The 19,172-nt window shown below is 39.1% G+C and overlaps 1 protein-coding gene across 1 annotated transcript; it reads right to left on the minus strand.

Annotated features, from left to right (window-relative positions):
* Positions 1-936: 936 nt before the first annotated feature.
* ZFAND4 (zinc finger, AN1-type domain 4) lies at positions 937-18,681 on the minus strand. Its single transcript, XM_009866135.1, has 8 exons — positions 18,498-18,681; positions 11,069-11,144; positions 10,904-10,971; positions 10,207-10,393; positions 5,998-6,145; positions 4,044-5,225; positions 3,385-3,439; positions 937-1,055 (listed from the first exon to the last, which is right to left on the minus strand). The coding sequence occupies exons 1-8, from the start codon at positions 18,679-18,681 to the stop codon at positions 937-939; spliced, it is 2,019 nt and encodes a 672-aa protein (XP_009864437.1).
* Positions 18,682-19,172: the final 491 nt, after the last annotated feature.

The following is a 19,172-nucleotide window of genomic DNA, read 5'->3' on the forward strand; positions in this document are numbered from 1 at the left end:
GCAAGCTGCTTAGTTACTTCTAGAGGAGCTTGCAGCTATTTGGTCATTAGGAAAGTGCAGTGTCTGAAACTGTTTCAAAAACTGAAGACTGAAGAGTCAGTAAGAAGGTAGTTCCTCACCCTGAAATTCTCCAGCATATTTCCCCAATGGCAGAAGTCTTGTTCATTTTGCTGTTGAATGGCATGAACCAAGATCAGCTTCTAATGTAGCCCTTATCGTGCAGCAGTTCTCAACGTCGACTAGCTCAAGGGAAATGATACTGAGAAAAGAATATCTTATGGGAAACAATACTTTGAGAACCAAGATGAATAGAGAAAGTGGGGTGTTTTTTGTCATGTGGTTGGGTTTTTATGGTGGTTTTCTTGGATTTTTTAAGGTCTGATTGTGTTTTCTGCAAGTTATGATTTGGAGGACCGGCACTCTGGCATTCTGCTTTTGAGATGCTCAAAGGTAAGTGAAGTCTTACAAGAAGCAAAACACATGTATAATCAGAAAGTTGTCAAACACAACTTTATATAAATTCACAAAATGTGCAGATGCATTGAAATAAGGCCAAATTTGAGGGAGATTTTCTGAAAAAACGTAACAAAACCAATTTTTCCTCAAGTTGTTAACGATGTAATTGTCAAGAAACTTCGCAGAACATAAATCTTTCGCAAATTCTCCCCACATCAGCATAAAATATCACTGTTCTGTTTTTCTACTCATAGTAATTATTTCCTGATACCTTGTATTTTTTGATCTTCCTGGAAGAACATACACCTCAAATGTACAACATTCCCAAACTTTAATTCCTATAGTTTTGGTGAACTGAAAACTGCAACTTCTTTGAAGGTTGTCCTTTAATTTGGTGAATTTAAGGAATACCACACAGCACAGAAAACCTTTTGATTTACCCAGGTATCAGTTTTAAAAAGAGCTGGTTATATGTTCAGCCTACCTGCACTCATAGCTAGTTGCCAATCCAGTTTTCTTGCCACAAAGAAAGCAATGCTTTGTAATTTTCTTTTTTGCTTGAATTGAGCCATTCAGAGGTGGAAGATGGGTTGCTTCACCTGCTTTCAGAGATAGAAAGACAGAAAAGACATTTTATTTTTATTTATTCCTGATCACAAACTAGATAAATATTATCTTTTGAAACTCAGATTAATTTTGCATTTCTTAGGATACTTCAGGCAGGAACCTCAAAGCCTAAACACAGAGGAAAAAAACCCAAAAGCCAAAACAGAAAACACACCTCAAGTCTATGAACACCTTTGGAAGAAGGAGCACAATGTGAGACTTAGCCCCAATATTTTTAACACCTCTTAAAAATTCACACAGGCAAGAAGTTACAGAAGAAATCAAGAAACACAATTCCTAATGGTCTTCCCAAATGCAAAATGAAAACGAGAACACATCACGTGGTTGGGAGAGCACGGCACACATTGGCTTTCCAGAGAATCAACCGGGCATTCGAGTACTTGGCACCTTGCATACGACCACCTAGTAGCTGGTAACTCGCTTGCCAAATAAACACTGCCACATTGTAAAATCTTGCTGGTACTCCATAATTGCAAGAAAAGTACATTATTAGACGTTATATACGGTTTCATAAGGCACTTCAGAGACATTTGTAAAACTTTTGTACTTAAAAATTTACTTTGAGTTTTTGCCCTGTAACTATTGGCTGTTGCTTTATGAAGTGGAGAGCATGCAAAGAAAAGGCATCTTCCTTCCCTCTGTAGAAGCAAGCTCCTAGCCCACAACCTGCTTATGCGAATTTACCATACGACAGGACCGTGAAAGCGAGCAATGCATCCTCTCGCTCTTTCAGTGCTTCAGCTGCTATACTGTCAGGGTTCTGCCAAAAAGCGACCTCCCCGAGTTCAAAAGTACTTTTTATCCAGTGCACCTTTAATCCCAACAGTCACTTCCCAGCTGAGATACAACGGGCTACACTCAATAGTAATACCAGATGGTCACTACACTTCGCAGTCACCACTACTAACCAGCACTATTCCACTGCTATCTAGCATCGAAACTTCCAGGCCATGTTTGTCCATGCTTTCAATTTCATCATCTAAAAAAGTCCAGTTTGTGAAAAAGAGCTCAAAACCAGCCCTCTCTCTGAACCACCCCACTTGGACAGAGAAAACAATACACCCATCCTCACAGTTATGGTCCCTACAGCCATTACACGCAAACTGAACCTGTCCTTTGGGCAGCTACACAGCAGATCATCACCAGCCACCTCTCTCTCAAGAGCCTGCACAATATGCCCACACCAACTCTGTCTTTCTCATGTCTGGAACCTTCTGGAAAATACAGTTTTGTCCGACAAAGGAATACACCAGAGGAACGTTGTCTCCACCGTTCTATCTAAAACACCACAGATGACAGAATGCTTCCTCGCCATGCAGCCGTGGCTATGAGGGATCACCTTTTTGCCACAGAGTAGGTAAGGACACACCTATTTATTAATCGACTGCCAAGTCAAAGCTGCACCCTCAGTTGCGAAACAAATGCAAAACCTACTATTTTAGCAGCTTTTGCTCCCACATAGTTACAATTACATCGTTTTTTTCTATTGCAGCTGCTATTTGAAAAATCTATCTGCTATCTCATTCTTTGTATCTAGATCCTAAAATCCTGGAATACGTGCCCACCTCTCTTTTCCCATAGGCATACAGAAAGAAAACCTGCAAACTGCAAGTCAAAGATGTGAAGAGGAAAAGTTAATTGCGCTAAGAATCTTTAACTCACTGTCTTAGAGAGTTTTAAAAGTATTAATCTAGACAATTGTCCCAAGATACTTAAACACATAAGAAATTAATATTTAGGCACAATGCATCCATCTTCAGTAGATGCCAAGCATTGAGCACTCCGCAGTTACCAAGACTATGGTGGAAAGGATGGTGTCCACCACAAAATACAGAGAAAATTCTGCACTTTATCAATAATCTTCAACATCCATGCCCTTATTACTCCCTCCCCACTTTTCTTTTGCCAAATTCTTCTGCCTCAGGCTGTAGTCCTAAAGACAGTGCTACCGATAAATTTGCCTCTGATTTTAGTATACTCAGAAATATTCAAAGAACCGACCTTTTGGAAACTGCAGACCAAAAAGTCATGTTTATGTCTACAGATGATAAACAGGATTAGTTTAGTATTAAAAAAAAAAACAGGAAAGACTCACAGTTATATCTGCCTAAGATCTGGATGATATCTGGATGTTAAAGAATTGCCTAAAATATTAAAAATTATACCATGATGTAGAAGTGTAATACAGCAAGGACTTTGAAAGCCACAGGCCTTATAAAAAATTCTTGTCCTTTATATATGTGTTATAACAGGAAAGATTAAGGAGTCATCTTCAATTATTATTGAAGCCACATTACTTACCTACTCTTTTCCCTACGGCTGCAATACTTACATTCATTCCAAGCACATGTGCAGACTAAAAAAAAAAAATTTCCACAAGGAAATTACTAGCAGATGAAAATTAAATGAAAAGTTAGGCAGTGCGGTATCAGTTTATATGTCATCAATGTGTTATCAATCAATGTACCTACAAAGAGTCCAAGATGACTTCTGCACACAAAATTAAAATTCTGCAATATAAAGCCCTACTCAAAGTGACTAGTTAACAGTGTCCCTACACTTCCCAACACACCAAAACAGATCTGAATCTAGGCACATATGGTGCCAGTCATAGGGCAAACTTTGGAATAAATGACAATTAGCAAGCAGCAGGAGAAATTATGTGACACTTTAAACACAGACACTCATAACAGTATCATAACAACAACCAGTCATTTTAGTCGTGAACTGAATAAGCATTTCAATTTTTGTGAAAAATTACTTCTAGGATCTGTTTATTTAAGATACCAACAGGAATTCAGAAAATAGTTTAAGACTATTAGGGATTTAAATACAACTCCCCCTCCCCATGTGCCTTCCCTGAAAAGGACAGAGACATGCACATGAAAGTACAGTTTTCATAAAGCCAGTAACAGAAAAGACAGGAAAACTTCACAGTCTTTGGAAACGTTAGTACTCACTAGAATATATTCAGCAGCTTCATTTGGAGGAGCAGTTTTCCTAAAGCTTTCTTCCTGGAAATACTGCAGGTTTGTAGGTAGTACAATACCAGAAGTCCGAAACCTGCCTGTCGCACAGGAACTCTGTAAACCTTCCCTGTCTGTGCTTCGGGCCAGCGAAGCCAGAAATCCTAGGTTACTTACAGAACTCACAGGTTCTTTGGATGCCTTGCTAGCCACATCTGTGATGTCTCCAGCTTCTGCTTTAGAAATTACATCAGGTCTTTTGCCAAGCGACTCTACTTTCACACTACGAAGCCTAGTAGTCCTAGAAAAAGAGGAGTCTGCTATACTACGGACCTCTAACGAGCGAAGTATGCTTGGGGAGGCTGTAGATCTCAAGTTACCAGCCTCAAAGCATTTGGGTTGTGCTTGTGGTTTGAGAGAGCTGTGACGTGCCACTTGCGCTGAATACCGAAGAGGTGACAAGAGCAGATTTTTCTGAGGACTTAATTCACGAGTACTGAGAAGACCAGCCCCCATTCCTGCAGTGCTCAGCACTTTGCTAAGGGGTTTTCTATGCTGCTCTAAAACCTTAGATTCCTCATCTCCATCAGACAGTTCAGGTTCTGGGTTCACCTTTCCTATGTCATATATCTCATTGCTCTGCTCAGCGGTGCTTGTTTCTGTTAACAAAGCAAAAGCATCTGCATCAGGTAGAAGTTTTTCTTCTGCTCCAAACAGTTCTACATTTGTTAGACTTGGAAACAAAACAGCATCCTCCTCACTTGGTGATGTCACGTTTTCAGGTACTTTTTCAGAATTTGAAGGCAGAGATGAAACAGGAGTCAGAATATTATTTGTAGGTAGTTTTGTGTTTTCTAGTTCAACACGAGATATTTTCGGTGGTAACCTGATGCTACTAACTGACTGAGACCAAGAGTTGCTCTGCCAAGTGTCATCTTCCTTAAGAAAGTCATTAGTTGTGGATGGCATTGTTCTGCCAGCAGTGGCCAAAGTAGTCAATGCTGAAAGTGCGTTTTGGGAAGACTCCGAGTGATATGAATTCCCAGGAGGAGGTAGGCAGGACTGTCCGATATGTGGGAGAACTCTTAAAAAACGGTGACGAGCAGCAGCCACTGAGCCACTAGATGGTCGAGGAGCCATTGGAGGACGAGGTTTCACCTTGACGGTTTTCTTAGGCTATTAAAAAACCCACATACAACAACATTAGTATTCAAATTATGGTTGCATTCAAAGCCCTGACTGAGATCATATCATCAGGAAGTCACAGAGTATAAGGCCAGAAGGGACCAAATCTTTCTTCCTACTCCTTCATCTATTATTAGCCATCAAGACTTCACCCCAACATCTGAATAAAAAAATATTTTAAACAGAAAATACTTTTTAGTAAATAGGCCACATATTGGGAGAACAGAAGGGGAAGCCAGAATGCCATCAAAGTTATCCAGAAGAGCTTAGGGTCTCAAGCAAGATAATGAAATCTTAATTTTACATCTAGGTAACCTAGACAGATATGAATGTCAATGTAATATGTTATTTCCTAGGTAATTTACAGGCTTTTCAGTTACAGCATTTCTAATGAATTTTCATTTAAGCCAAACATTGATTTTTCCCAGAGCAGCACTGCAAAATAACACTACTTAAAGTATCGTAAGAAAAACAAAACAAAAAAACCCCCCACCAACCCAAAAAATCCACATACCCCAAAACCCCATCCACCATGCAAATAATTCCAGGACCAGTAGAGAATTTTTTGAATGTGGGCAGGGCAGATCCAAGCAAAGCCAATGTCCCACAGCAGAACATTTATACAACAGCATTTACTTAAGCACCAGATGAGAAAACGTCTACTTTTCATCACTCTCAAGACAGCAAAGGACGTGACCTGCTTTTCTAAAAAGCCAGCACGAAGGAATTGCAAGCCGTTTTATGATAGAAACATCAACTTCACCTTTTTACTCAGATTCATGTTCTCCATCTTTGCCTTGAGCAGTTTCATTTTGTTCATAGTAATCGAGTTCTCAATAATCTGTTGACCAGAAGGTGATGCCTCTGTCTCGTCTTCATCATCAGCATATAAATTATAAACTGAACCACCACTGAAAATAAAAGAAAGGTTGTGTTCACCTTCTCATCCAGTAATTTAATTATGTTTTCAATGTAGAGTATTCTCACAACTAGAAAGTCATATCCGTAGTTGATCTGTTGACAAAGCATTATGTAAAACCATATGCGAAGACATTTCAAACCCCTTTATTTTAGCATATAAGCATTCCTTATGAGGTGCTCACACAAAGTGATGACGCTGAAATCCGAACATAGCCACGCTTCTGGTAAGTTGTTATACCATATACAGTTGGTTCACACTCACTATATATTTCCCCCACAGAGGGGATATCCAGTTCCACAAATGTCTCCTGAGGTAAGGCCAAAGCTGTTAACTGTGCGACTCAGACAACAAGCTGATCAGTTTTCCAATTAACCAGACACTGGCATGGAAGGAAAGTCCAAATTTCTATCCATCCTGAGGGGTGTTCTCACCATAAATGGAAATGGAGGGGTCACCCATGTGGATATGATACTCTATTTCTCCTTTTCAAAATAAAAAAATAAAAATAAAAAAAAAGGATCAGTTTAGGTTCCCAGAGTCTCACATTTGGAAAAAAACAAACAGATTAGAATTGCTAGTCTCAAGACAAAATATTTCAACTCAGTAGCCATTGGAAATTTATAGTATCACATTGCCTTTTTCCATTCTGCGTTCTAACAGACTGCAAAAACTAAACGTTTTAAACTCGGTACCTGATTCATTTTTCCTATGAAGCAACGAAGCACTAATCACAAACACATATCCAACATTTGACAATAAAATGAAAGAAGCATTAGGAGTGTCTAATTCATTACAAATGAACGTATTTTCAACACTGTATATAGTGCTGTCAGCATCTAGACATTGTGGCAATCAGGTCAATCCCCTGTGCTCATACAAATGTCTTAGCAGATTTAACTAAAGTTCCTACTCCTCAAAAGAGACCAAGGAAGAACTAAAGGCTGTGAGAAAGGTCAGTACCAAATCCAAACAAATATCCGCTAATTAGAGCTGGCATCTTACCTGATTTTTGGAAATATTCTGCTGCCCTTAGTCAAGACTCACTATTTTTGCACTGACTCTCCAAATCCATTTCCTAAAATGTAGCAAAACTCTGAAGGCAGCACAGGTGGGAGACAAAACTTTGAGGGCAAGCTAGCAGCAAATTCAAAGCAAGAATCAGCAAAATAGTCCAGTCATTTCTTAACCAAAAACTGAACAGCTCCACATGGGGCAGCCAGCATGCATACCACACAGCGCTCCTGCTGAAAAGTCAACATTAAAGAATTATTTCAAAATTTTAACTGCAAAGACTTAAGTCACCAACTCAAAACCATTCTTTGAACCTTGCTTCCTTCAAGGTAAGGACAGAAAGAAAAGTAACATGTCTCAGAAGTTTGATTAGGTATTTTACACAAAAAAAAATTGTCCTTTTTATTGAATTTTCTGGCAAAACAGGAGCCAAAACCACTAAAAAAAGGAGAGGAGTAGCAAACGGATTTTTTTCTTTTAATGTGACCGTAAAATTATAGAAGTTATACAGGAAGCTTTGTTCTGGATGATACTTTTAGCCCATTTTCCAATGAGTAAATTTCAGATTTACTTTGTCCATAAGTGTCAACATTCCTGAGCTCCTGCTTGTCAAATGCATGCCTCCAAAATGATCAATAGCTTGCTGAACACCAATGCCTGCCAGTCCTCTACCACAACTTCAACCATTTCCTTTTAATCAAGAGACAATAATCACTGTATGCATTTAGACCTTGTGAAGTTTTAGCCATTAACTTAACCACAGATAAAATTATCAGAACTATAAACCAAAATACAAACCAATGTTACACTTTGAAATTGCAGTCACTGACTTCTGCTCCACACACAAGCAATGTTGAGAAAAGCTGATAAACAAGGGCCTCAGGATGCTGTCACGAGTATACTCACACAAACAACATTTAACTATCAGCATGGAAAAGACTGGAATTCGGAGTCTTCCTCTATAAAGATAAATGAAAACCTCTGGTTTGTTTCCATTCTCTCTTCCTTTCCTACTTTTTTCATTTCCCACAAAGTCTGACCCAGCCACAGTAACAAATTCAAAAATTTGAATTTTTCTCTCCCTCCACAAATTATTGTCTGCCTCAGTAGAAAAATTAATAGATGGATTCCCATAGAAAGCACAGAGGAAGAGAAACAACGCGAGCTGAATGCTTTCAACTCAGGTGGTTCCCAGCCTAACCGGATCATTTGACCCATGACAGCACATTTCTTAAGCATAATGCATTTGACTTTTATAGATGCTGTTGTGCTTTGAAAGGCTCACCAAGGTGCCCTGCCAGAGCCAAAAGAGTGTGGTCTACAGTTTGCTACATTTAGCCAATCTCAAGTGAATTACTATTTAATCTATACACTAGGATCACCTAATTGAACTATCTAGTGCTAGGTATAAATGGAAAACAAAAAAAGTTGTCACATCCACAAGAATTTGGACACGTAGGCAGATACCAGGGAGCTCATTATAATGAAAAATGAAAATTTCAAGCTCCTTCTGACAATTCCTTGCATCGACTCACAGTATAGCATAGGATGGCCTTTAGAGATAAAAGGTTCACAGGGACAGTTTGGTAAGAGGCAGGGTATCGGTGAGAACAGGGGTTACACCTGCCTGCTCCTCTTTCCAGAAGTGTATTTAACCCAGTGCAGCATCAAGGTTCTCAGTTCTTACCGATGATGGTGGGTTTTACCTGTTTCAAATGCACACACAATAGAGTATGTGGCTGTTTGCTGAAAACGAGTGCAGGGGCTGAAAGATAAGACCACAGATCTAAAACATTTGAGTATGTCCTCTTCTTTCCCTCCAGTAATTGTATATCAAATGCTCTTTCTACTCTGTGTAATGATGTGGAAACTCAACCCTGATATTTCAATTCAGCCTGTAGTTTTTAAGCATACATCTCTTATATGTTGCAGGTTTATAAGAGTAGTATCAATGAATATGAAACACACTGATCCACACAAAATAAACTCATACAAAATTCTTGCTTTCACTTTGCAAACAGGAACAGGAATACTTAAAAACAGTGCAAGCCCTGGAGAAAATGCAGCTCCCAGAATAGGGACTCTTTTCCTTGCAGTACAAATATTAAGCCCTTCAGGGAATAAAAAAACCCCACAAATCCACTCAAAAAGCTGCAGTTTAATGACAGAATCTAGTAATTTTAATAGATACTGGAATTTTTGATAGCTTTAGGAAAAAGACTACTAATTTGTTTCCTACTCTGTAGTAGCTTAAGTGACATACGTGCTCTTTTGCTTGATAATTATACTTTGATTCTGTGATAGTGATTGGGACAGTTTTGGGCACCTCAACAGTAGCTAATCTGAAGCCTAATTATGTCCAAAGGCTAGCTGCACTGATAATTATTTCAGTATACTAAAAACAAAAAAACCCCAAACACACACACACAAGACATCAAAAAGTAATCAAAACAACCCCACCAAACCCCCCAAAACAAACAAAGAAAACCCTCATCACACCACAAAACAAAGCAAAAAAAAAACAAAACAAAACAAAAAATTCTCACCCCCCCCAGTTTCTCTAAAACCTCAAACGCCCTCAGGCTTCTGCACTATTATCTTCCTGACTCATCATTTGGTCAAGTCACCTCTATACTAAAAAAAGTTTATGCTGTGAACAGAGAAACGTTTATAGAACTAAATAAGTGTCTTAAGATGGAAAAGAAAGTACTTCGCAAAAGTTTTTAATATCTTCATTGCCATATCGACCCTCCTGTGAAATGCTCCCTTTTAGAAAGAGTTGGAACGTTGAGAACTGCCTTAAGCATGAGGTCAGCTTTTTTTCCCCTCTGTTGAAAAACAACCACCAGTGTGATAGGACACATACTACTGTGGTGTTAGGCCACCAGCTACGACATTTTAGTAGCCCTCAGGGCACAATTCTTGCAATATTGCAGAGATAGTCCAGATGCCTTTTTTGATAAAGTCAGCAAATAAACCCGACACATTACATAGCATCCCCCTTTTGAAGAATAATATAAAGATTAAAGCCAACTTTACCTCAAAGATTCTGATAATGGTGTTAAAGTGCCATCTCCCCTGTCTACCACACGAAAGAAATTCAACTGATCTCCTTCTCGATATACTAAGAAGGTAACTTGTTTGTTGGATGGCCCTTTCTCCCAGATCTCATCTCTTGTGGGATCCATGTACTCAGCCATTTCCCTTACAGGGTCTTCCACGGGAACTGCAAAGAGAAGAAATCAGAATAAATCTAAATTCTTATATTGTATTATTATTGATCATGTTTGAGAGCTCAGCTCAGTTTGCAACAGAAATTCCCAACGTAGAAAACGTGGAATTTTTTCCAAGTGAAAATTATCGAGGAGATTTCTCCATTCATTCATATCAGACTGAACTTACACCTGTTTTTTACAAACCAGATTTTAAAATCTCTTTGTATAATGGCATTACGGGATCATTTTTTTCTGCAGGTGAAGAACTGCTGATTTTAAGACCTGATGATTCTACATATAAAAAGATACTTGTTAAACTAAGGGTAAACAAAATGAAAAAGATGGTGCACTTGGTATGCTAAGGAAGAAATACGGAAAAAAATACCTACATTTTTGTTGAGCGCTGTTCCAGCTAAACTGGCACTGAAGTTCGCTTATCTAAAATGCTTAGCTAAGAGAACCTGTTCACAGTTATAAGATGTTGCATGAAATACACTGTTTTTAAGTGAGTTAACACCTACCTCTTCTAGTGTTAATAGGGCCACCTCGCATCGCCAGAACTAACTTCAGAGTGCAGCCTTCTGAAATGCTGTAAAAAAATCAATAAATAAAATATTTTAGTATTTCCTATTGCTTATGCTAACAATAATTTAGAAACATTAGCTGAAATGTTATTCTATACTTACTTATAATCATTCAAACAATAGTCATCCTTCAATTCCGTATTATTCCAAATTAAGTGCTGCTGTGAGACAGGAATACCTAAAACAAACAAAAAAACTATTAAAATTGAAGCTTGGTGGGAGGGCTTTGGGAGAATTTTGCTTTTTGAAGAACGTGAGGGTAATGGCAAGAAAGAGGATCACAGGGGAAAGAAGAGGGGAAGCAGGACAAGGACAGGCACTTGAGCAGCCTTCAGTGAGGACATCCAACCTCCCAAATAGTTATTAAGAACAAAGAATTTTCAGCAGGCTTGTGCTGACACGCAGGGCTCAATTTTCTGAATCAGCAACGGGTTTGCGTATTAAAAATCCATATTCTACACACTGAATAACTTTGTTTCTTTCTGCTTAGATAGCCAACTCATTTAGATACAGATGTAATATGGTGGATAAAAAACCCAAGTGTGAGCCAGCAATGTGTGCCTGCAGCCCAGAAAGCCAGCTATATCCTGGGATGCATCAAGAGAAGTGTGGCCAGCAGGTCAAGGGAGGCGATTCTGCCCTTCTTCTCTGCTTTTGTGAGATCCCCCCTGCAGTACTGCGTTCAGCTTTGGCTCCCCCAACATAAAAAAGGACACAGATCTGTTGGAGAATGTCTAAAGGAGAATCACAAAGATGATCAGGGGCTGGAGCACCTCCCTTATGAGGACAGGCTGAGAGAGTTGGGGCTGTTCAGCCTGGAGAAGAGAAGGCTCTGGGGAGACCTTATAGCAGCCTGCCAGTACTTAAAGGGGGCTTCAGGAAAAGGGGAGGGACTCTTTATCAGGAAGCGCAGCGAGAAGAAAAGAGGTAACAGTTTCAAACTGAGAGTAGATTTAGATTAGATATTAGGAAGAATTTTTTTTCTGTGAAGGTGGTGAGACACTGGAACTGGTTGTGGAGAGAAGCTGTGGACACTCCCTCCCTGGAAGTGTTCAGCACTAGGCTGGATGGGGCTTTGAGTAACCTGGTCTAATGGAAGGTGTCCCCACAGGGGAGAATGGAATTAGACGATCTTTAAGATCCCTTCCAACTCAAACCATTCTATGATTTTATAACACGCATTAAAGATAATAACCATAAGCTAGTACAGCCTGAGGTCTTCACAGACTTTTACCAAAATATTGCCATTCTGGATGAAATACAAACCAGGACAGTCATGAAAGGATGAAACATGTCAGGCAGGAAAAAAAAAAAAAAAAAGGCTAGTAGGAAGATGAATAGCTGTCTTTTTTCCTTTGGAAAAACAAAAGCTAAAAAAACCCAACACCCCATCACTTGCTCTCCAGCATAAAAAAAGAAGTACCATTGTTCAATTTGTCTAGTGAAACCCAGGTAGTTAAGATCTCACTGAGCATTCCTAATAAACTATAATTTAAATGAAAATCTAGAGAGACAAAAAACTTAACTTTTTAAAAAGCATCTAAACACTACTCAGTCTAGGCAGTAAAACCTATAAATTTATATTCCAAAAGGTTACCCTAAAATAATCTTATATTATACTTGGATTTATTGCATGTTCAGATATTTAAAAGGAGATGCAAGTAGCAATGCTACACAGCAAGGCCTCCCAAAATACATACGGCGAGAGTGGAACGCAAAGATCTGAATCAGACAGGACAGAGCTTCCAAAACCATCTCAGCTTCCCAAGGCTTGCAAGAGTGCTTAGCAAGCTGTGGCAAAAGGTCGGTCAGGTAGCCCCTTCCTAGCTGGAGAAAGGGCACCAAGCTACCAGCACCCATCACCAGCAAGGAAGAAAAAGGGACCAGATTCTGGTGAAAGTCCAAGCAGATTCAGCAGGCAAATAGGAGACGTCCCCATGCAGAAAGGGGATTGCTCTTTGCAGGAACAGTCATTGTTGTTATTTAAGTTTTAGAGAAGATGACAATTTCCTCTTCTCACAGAGCTTACATCCAGATCTTCCCTTCCACAAACAACCAACGCAACTTCACTTGGATGGTGTTTACCATGAAACTTGTAACCTCTGAAATCCATAACACATAATTGCTACTACACTGCCAGCTACTGAATAACTGGTTATGGGTTATGTTTCAAGTCTGCAGCATAAGCAAAACAAGCACAAGCCGGCAACAGACAAGCCTATAGCAAACTTCTTTTCTGTATTGTTTTGCGGTCTTCTGATTACAGTCATTACTGTCTGCATTTGTAATAGTTTCAGCGGCCTCCAAGGAGCAATTTCCAATTACTTTGATAAACTGAGAGTATTTGTTAAAAAGCCTGCCTTGCAACTGGTGGTACTGCAGTGAAGCATGTTTTTGCTCATTTAACAATGACAACATATTTCAATGATGAAATGAACAGATGAAAAGATTATATTCTGCTGTAATGGGAAACAGACAAGTCTTCATCACTAATTCCTTTTTATGTTGCTTTCTAAGAACTTTGCATTCATACACAGGAGGAAGAACGGTATGTGCTTCATAGGTTCAGGTGCAGTAAAATACGCATCAGCTGTCCCTTTTCTGGATTATAGCAAGGCTTTCTTGGGAGACATTCACACGTGGGATCAGCACATAAAATTGGCAACAATAACGAGTACTGCGAGATACTGACCCACTATCCCCTCTTCCAAAGCAAGCACGTGACTGTATCACTGGCCTGTTATAAACTGGTACCAAAAGAGGAGGTTAGACCATAAGCCACATCTCGATGCTCAGATGGAAGCGAGCCAGCCAGGTGATGCTACAGGAGGACAGCAGTCTGCACATTGCCTGTTGAAACGGCTGCAGATGTGCTGACAACCTGGCCTACTGAAACAGGCCGAGGAGAGAAGCAGGTACTCTGTCCTGTCTCTGAATCAGCACATCCCATACACCCTGAAGCTTCGCTGCTTTACTCTTCTTTCCAGAACGCTACGTAGGTTCACCAGACAAAGTGAGCTGGTCAAGTGTGACCCAGACAAAATCCACAAACCTAGAGGTTTCAGAACAAACTTGATTTTATGTTTCATGTAGAAGATTAGTATGTTTAAAAACACCCCTACATTTCAAAGTTGAAACACTGTACTTCCCTTTCATCTAATCTTGAAATTGCTGGAGAGATTCTTAAACATTTACTTTTTGTTGCTCCTTACAGCAAGGCTGGGCTGACAGTCTTATTTTCCCCCACCACAGAGCACCTACACTAGGAAAGAAGCACAAATGGTCACAACTTACAGCAGCAAGACCACAACTTATAGCAGCAGGACCGTTTTCTTAATTGTCCGACCCTCCAGCTTTCATTTGCATGATAGTAAGCCACCTTAGTGTAAATGGTTTTTTTTAAGTACTGACCTACTCTTTATCTTCAGGACTGACAGAGGGGACTGGAAAAATACCAAGTCAACAGTAACTGGATACAGGCTCACGAAATTTCCTGACAAAGGTGACCTAATTTACACCTTCCAGATGCTGCTCTAACCATCCGATCTGGGCACGGGTGTTTTCCCAGTGTAGAAAAGGCATAAGCCTGAAGAAAGCTGCATGAACTCCTAGTCTCTACCAGCACAGTGAACAGGCAAATGACAAAGGAATCAGGAGACATGGGGGGGAAAAGTAGTAGATGAAAGAAAAACGAGATTTGTTCAGTTAAAAACTCACTACACTTCTACAATCACCTCACTCCAGTCCTGAGAGAAGCATAGCTATTTTCTCTAACGCAAGTAGTAATAGATATCATTGCGACATACTCTGAATTCACAGAATATTGAAAAACATTACAACATCCAAACCAAATCTGTTTGATATTCACCCAGTTCCTTACACTTAAGGTGACACTGCTCTACATAGACAGAAAAATAACAAGAGCAAAAAGACCAAAGAAAAATAACAACGTCCATCATTAACAGTACACACATGTACAACAAAATTATTGTTGCATCTGCTGTTCCCTGTTGAAAACAAGCATTTCAAATTAAGATGTACTCTGAGAGCTGGATCTGTTTTTTCCCCTTTACAATAATACAAGAACAAGAGAATACCTGAATTTTCACCTAAAAAGGTAGATGTTTCCACATACACAGATTATAAAATTCATTTGCAAGCAGTCACTGGAGAAACCATGACTCATTTTTTCTTTATTTTAAAGCTAGCTACATAAATGAAGGCCTTAACACTACATACTGTAGAATGCAAATTAACTCCTGCAAAGAAAAAAAAAAAAGGAATAAAAATACCATTAACAACAACGAATCCCAAAGCCCACCTCATCCCTTGAGACTCAATTCTATCTTACTGAACAAACACATTTACAGGTATTATCTATGGTTCTTTAACAGATGAAAGAATTAATCGCTACTAAGAGTATGTTATCTGAATGTTCCTTCTATAAAATCCAATTTAATGATTTGTTTTTTAAAATGAAGAATACTAAACTTTGTCCAGTTCAGCAGCTACAAAGACTTGTGCAACGATGGAAGCAAGAAGAGATCCCCTAAGTTTAAAAAAAAACCCAAAAGCTATTTCATTTTTAATGAAATCCTGCTGGGTTTAAGTACCATTCATGTATTAAGGCTCAATCATTCATGTCTTCTTGAAACTCGGGTACCATTCTATCCATGTCCATCAACACATGATCCTGCTTTCAATTACAAATAATCAACAACAAGTAAAAGCAACGGAGTAGATGGCAAAGCTGGCAACACTATGCTACGCTGCTGGCTGTATGCCACCAGCAGAGACAAAGGGAGCTATTTCTGCTTGAGTGTACCATTTGAAAAGGTTCATTCAATGAATCTGAGACCAGCGGCAATTTACCCTAGGTGGCTCCAAAATCAACACTATAACAAATCTAAATTTCTCAATACCGAGTTCTTATTTTGCATGGAACGTACTTGAGGACAAATGTCTGCATCTGATCCAAACACGTATCAGATCTGCTTTAATGAGCAGACTTGCACTGAAATTTCAGATGCATTAGAAGCCATTAACAAATTTTTACCCATATTCTTCACTGACTGAAATCAACTAGAAACAGAAAGCTGGAGATCTGGAGCTCTTAGTAAGGGACCAACATCTACTACAGCTGTCTAAACAAACCCTTTCCATATCAGATCACTAAACAGGCACCAAGAATGAGAAACAGTACCAGAAGTATACAAAATTCCTAACATGCCATCCATATTATCCTTTCTTGTAACAGTACAAGCAGTCTACAGTTATTGATATTCCATTTGTTGACAAAGATCAGTTCATCTTGATTTAGTTTTATTATTAGCCTGTAACAATTCAAGGCATCAGTGACATTTAAACAAATTTGTTACCTTCTGATACGCTTTTAGATTTTGCTCTTGGAGGTCTCAGGTCATTTTCCCAGAACTTGTGTCTTTGTATGCTCACATACCATCATCCTCACCACCCAAACGAGCCCATGGAGACAATACACACACTAGGGACTCTGTATAGTCTCCCAGCAGTGCAGGGGACGTTCTCCAGCTAGAAGTGGAGCTTAAACAAAAGATATTCCTACCCGAAGAAAGCTGAAGTGACATGGTAACAGAAAGGGAGAAATAGCAGCAGAAACAGAAACATATACAAGTTTTCTGTTTCCCGTGCTAAATCGCAACAGCAAAATTAACTTTAGGATTTTAGCTCCACCTGGGTAATTCATTGCTTGAACTTGTGCAGCATGACAGGAACTTTATCACTGAAAAGTTGTTAATTATTTTTACGTGGAATAGCAACCCCAAATGCAACATAAAATTAATTTGTCTTCACATGTAGCCAATCAATCTGTTTTCACTCTGCCTCGCAATAAATCATATTAATCAGAACAGTACCAAGGTATTTTGTAACAAGTCAACGATAAGCACCCAGTGAACTCCTACCTCAATGAAAATGATTTTTTAATAATTAAGCCTATACAACAGATATCTAAGCCATTAATTACCTTATCCTATAAACTACAACACATGAACAAAATTTTGAATAAGCAGTATTATAATTTTATTCTAAGAAATTAGGATACTTTTGTGAGCCAGGTACACCCAGACTGCAACAATAAGTTGTAGGTATAATTCAGTGTATCTATCTACAATCTTCCATTTTTGACTACAAGAAATTCAAATTCATCTTTCCTCACATCTCCCACTGATTTCTTCATGAATGCTTTAGAGCTCACTATCTATGTTGTACAGTTAGCGTGCCTCTTCCTGTGCTCCCTTTTAAATCACTCTTAGCATTCTATCACAGATCTGCTTGCATCTCTCCTCCGCTTATACGCAGTCATGGAGAAGAAAAACCCTTTCCTTTTCTTGTTTCACCTCTCGCCACCAGGAGCATCTCAACACACGTGTGACTAATTATGCCTCTGCCCACAGGAAACAAAAGCATATCCACATAGCTGCAATAATGTAGCTACACCAATGTAAACTCTAGTTAGCTGCATGATGGAACTTCTACTACTTGACCTTACCAGCAAAATGTCACTCCTATTGTTGCAATGCTTCTGTGTTTTAAGACAGCCACCTCTTTATTTTTTTTCCACACAGTTCGACACAGACCGTTGCAAGAAACACGCCCACAGGTACAGTGGGGAAATACATGATGCCTTTTTTTTTAAATTAGCAGCTCCAGCTCTCAGCTCATACAATTACACAATTACTTAAGTCCTCTAAAGCATGAATGAGGATGTGACACTTTGAAGTAGCTAACATATGTACAGATACCTATTTCAAATCATGTTCTTTCACACAGAATCATTCTCGCTGTAGAGAGAACGGGGCGAGAGAGAACTAATCTACATCATTTCTCCCTGCATAAGCATCAATCCAGGCCTCATAAACTAAAGGAAGTTTTCACTTTGCAAGACGTGCCATATTCATCACTACAAGACAAAGAAGTGCTCAGCCAGACTTCTACCAGCAAAAGTTCACTCACCTAAACAAAATCCAAATCAGTTGCCTTTGGGATTTGCCTGCACTGCAGTTTCTCTTATGACTGCAGTATCATAAACAAACTGTAAACTGACTAAGCTAAGAAGAAACAACCACAGAGCCTAGTTCAAAGCATGCTCAGACAGTTGCAATATAGACATACTGCAAGACTCAAATTTTTAACCTTCGTAGTTAACTTACGTCAGAGAATCTCTTCCACACCAAAAATACAACCCAAATAATATCAAAACAATTAATGATTTATCACAGTCTTAAAGACTTATCTTAGTCATGATATACAAAGAAAAATATCAAGAAAAGAGCAAAAATACTGATTCCAATGAAGACTATGCCATGAACTCATATGAAAAGGAAAGAGAAAAACTCAATTCCAATGAAACCTAAGCCATAAACTGAGTGCCTAGTTTATATGACTGAACAAGACATTTAAATTATCTAGTTTGATTTTAGCAATTATAATTTGTAAAACAAAACTTCCTCTAAAATGATAAAGCTTATGCTGAAATAAGAGAGAATGGTACCTTCCAGTCTTTGAATTTTAGCTTTCACAGAAATAACTGTTTCAAAGGGGGAAACTCGCAGTTCAAAGCATGTTCCTGTCAGCGTTTCAATGAAGAGCTCCATAGTTTCATAAAAAGGAAGCTTGTAGTGAAATGGTCCCATATTATCTTCATTGAAAAAAGGTGGCTCTTTCTTGCTGGCCATTACAAAGGATTTACAACTTCCTTGTCAGAAGATTTGTCAGGAAACTACATTCCACTTCTAGCCAAGTCAGCTCTGAGGACAGGAGTGATGCATTGCTCTTCATGTTTGGGATTTTTCACCTATAAAGCAAACAAGCATAGTTCTAACACCATCTGAACGTACCTGTCAAAGAGAGTTTCAATTTATGCTTGAAAAACAATAAAAAATAGCTATGAAGAAGCACTAAATTACTATCCAGATCGTGCTACAGATAACTGCAAACGATATTAATAACATGGTGGTTTCAGGACTCTAACGGCACTGGGCATTCCAGGTCCTACCTACGACCGTTATTATTTTGTTTTCACGAGCAACGCGACAACCCGATCTGCGAGATCAGCGCCTCCAGAGCAAGGGCTGAGCCCTCGCCAGGGTCAGGGCTGGAGGAGGAACTCCAGGCAAACAGGGCCTCGCTCAGGGAAGGCAGAGGAGGACACGGCAGCCCCACCACG

The sequence above is a fragment of the Apaloderma vittatum genome, unplaced genomic scaffold, assembly GCF_000703405.1.
Source record: "Apaloderma vittatum isolate BGI_N311 unplaced genomic scaffold, ASM70340v1 scaffold12710, whole genome shotgun sequence".
NCBI lineage: Eukaryota > Metazoa > Chordata > Aves > Trogoniformes > Trogonidae > Apaloderma > Apaloderma vittatum.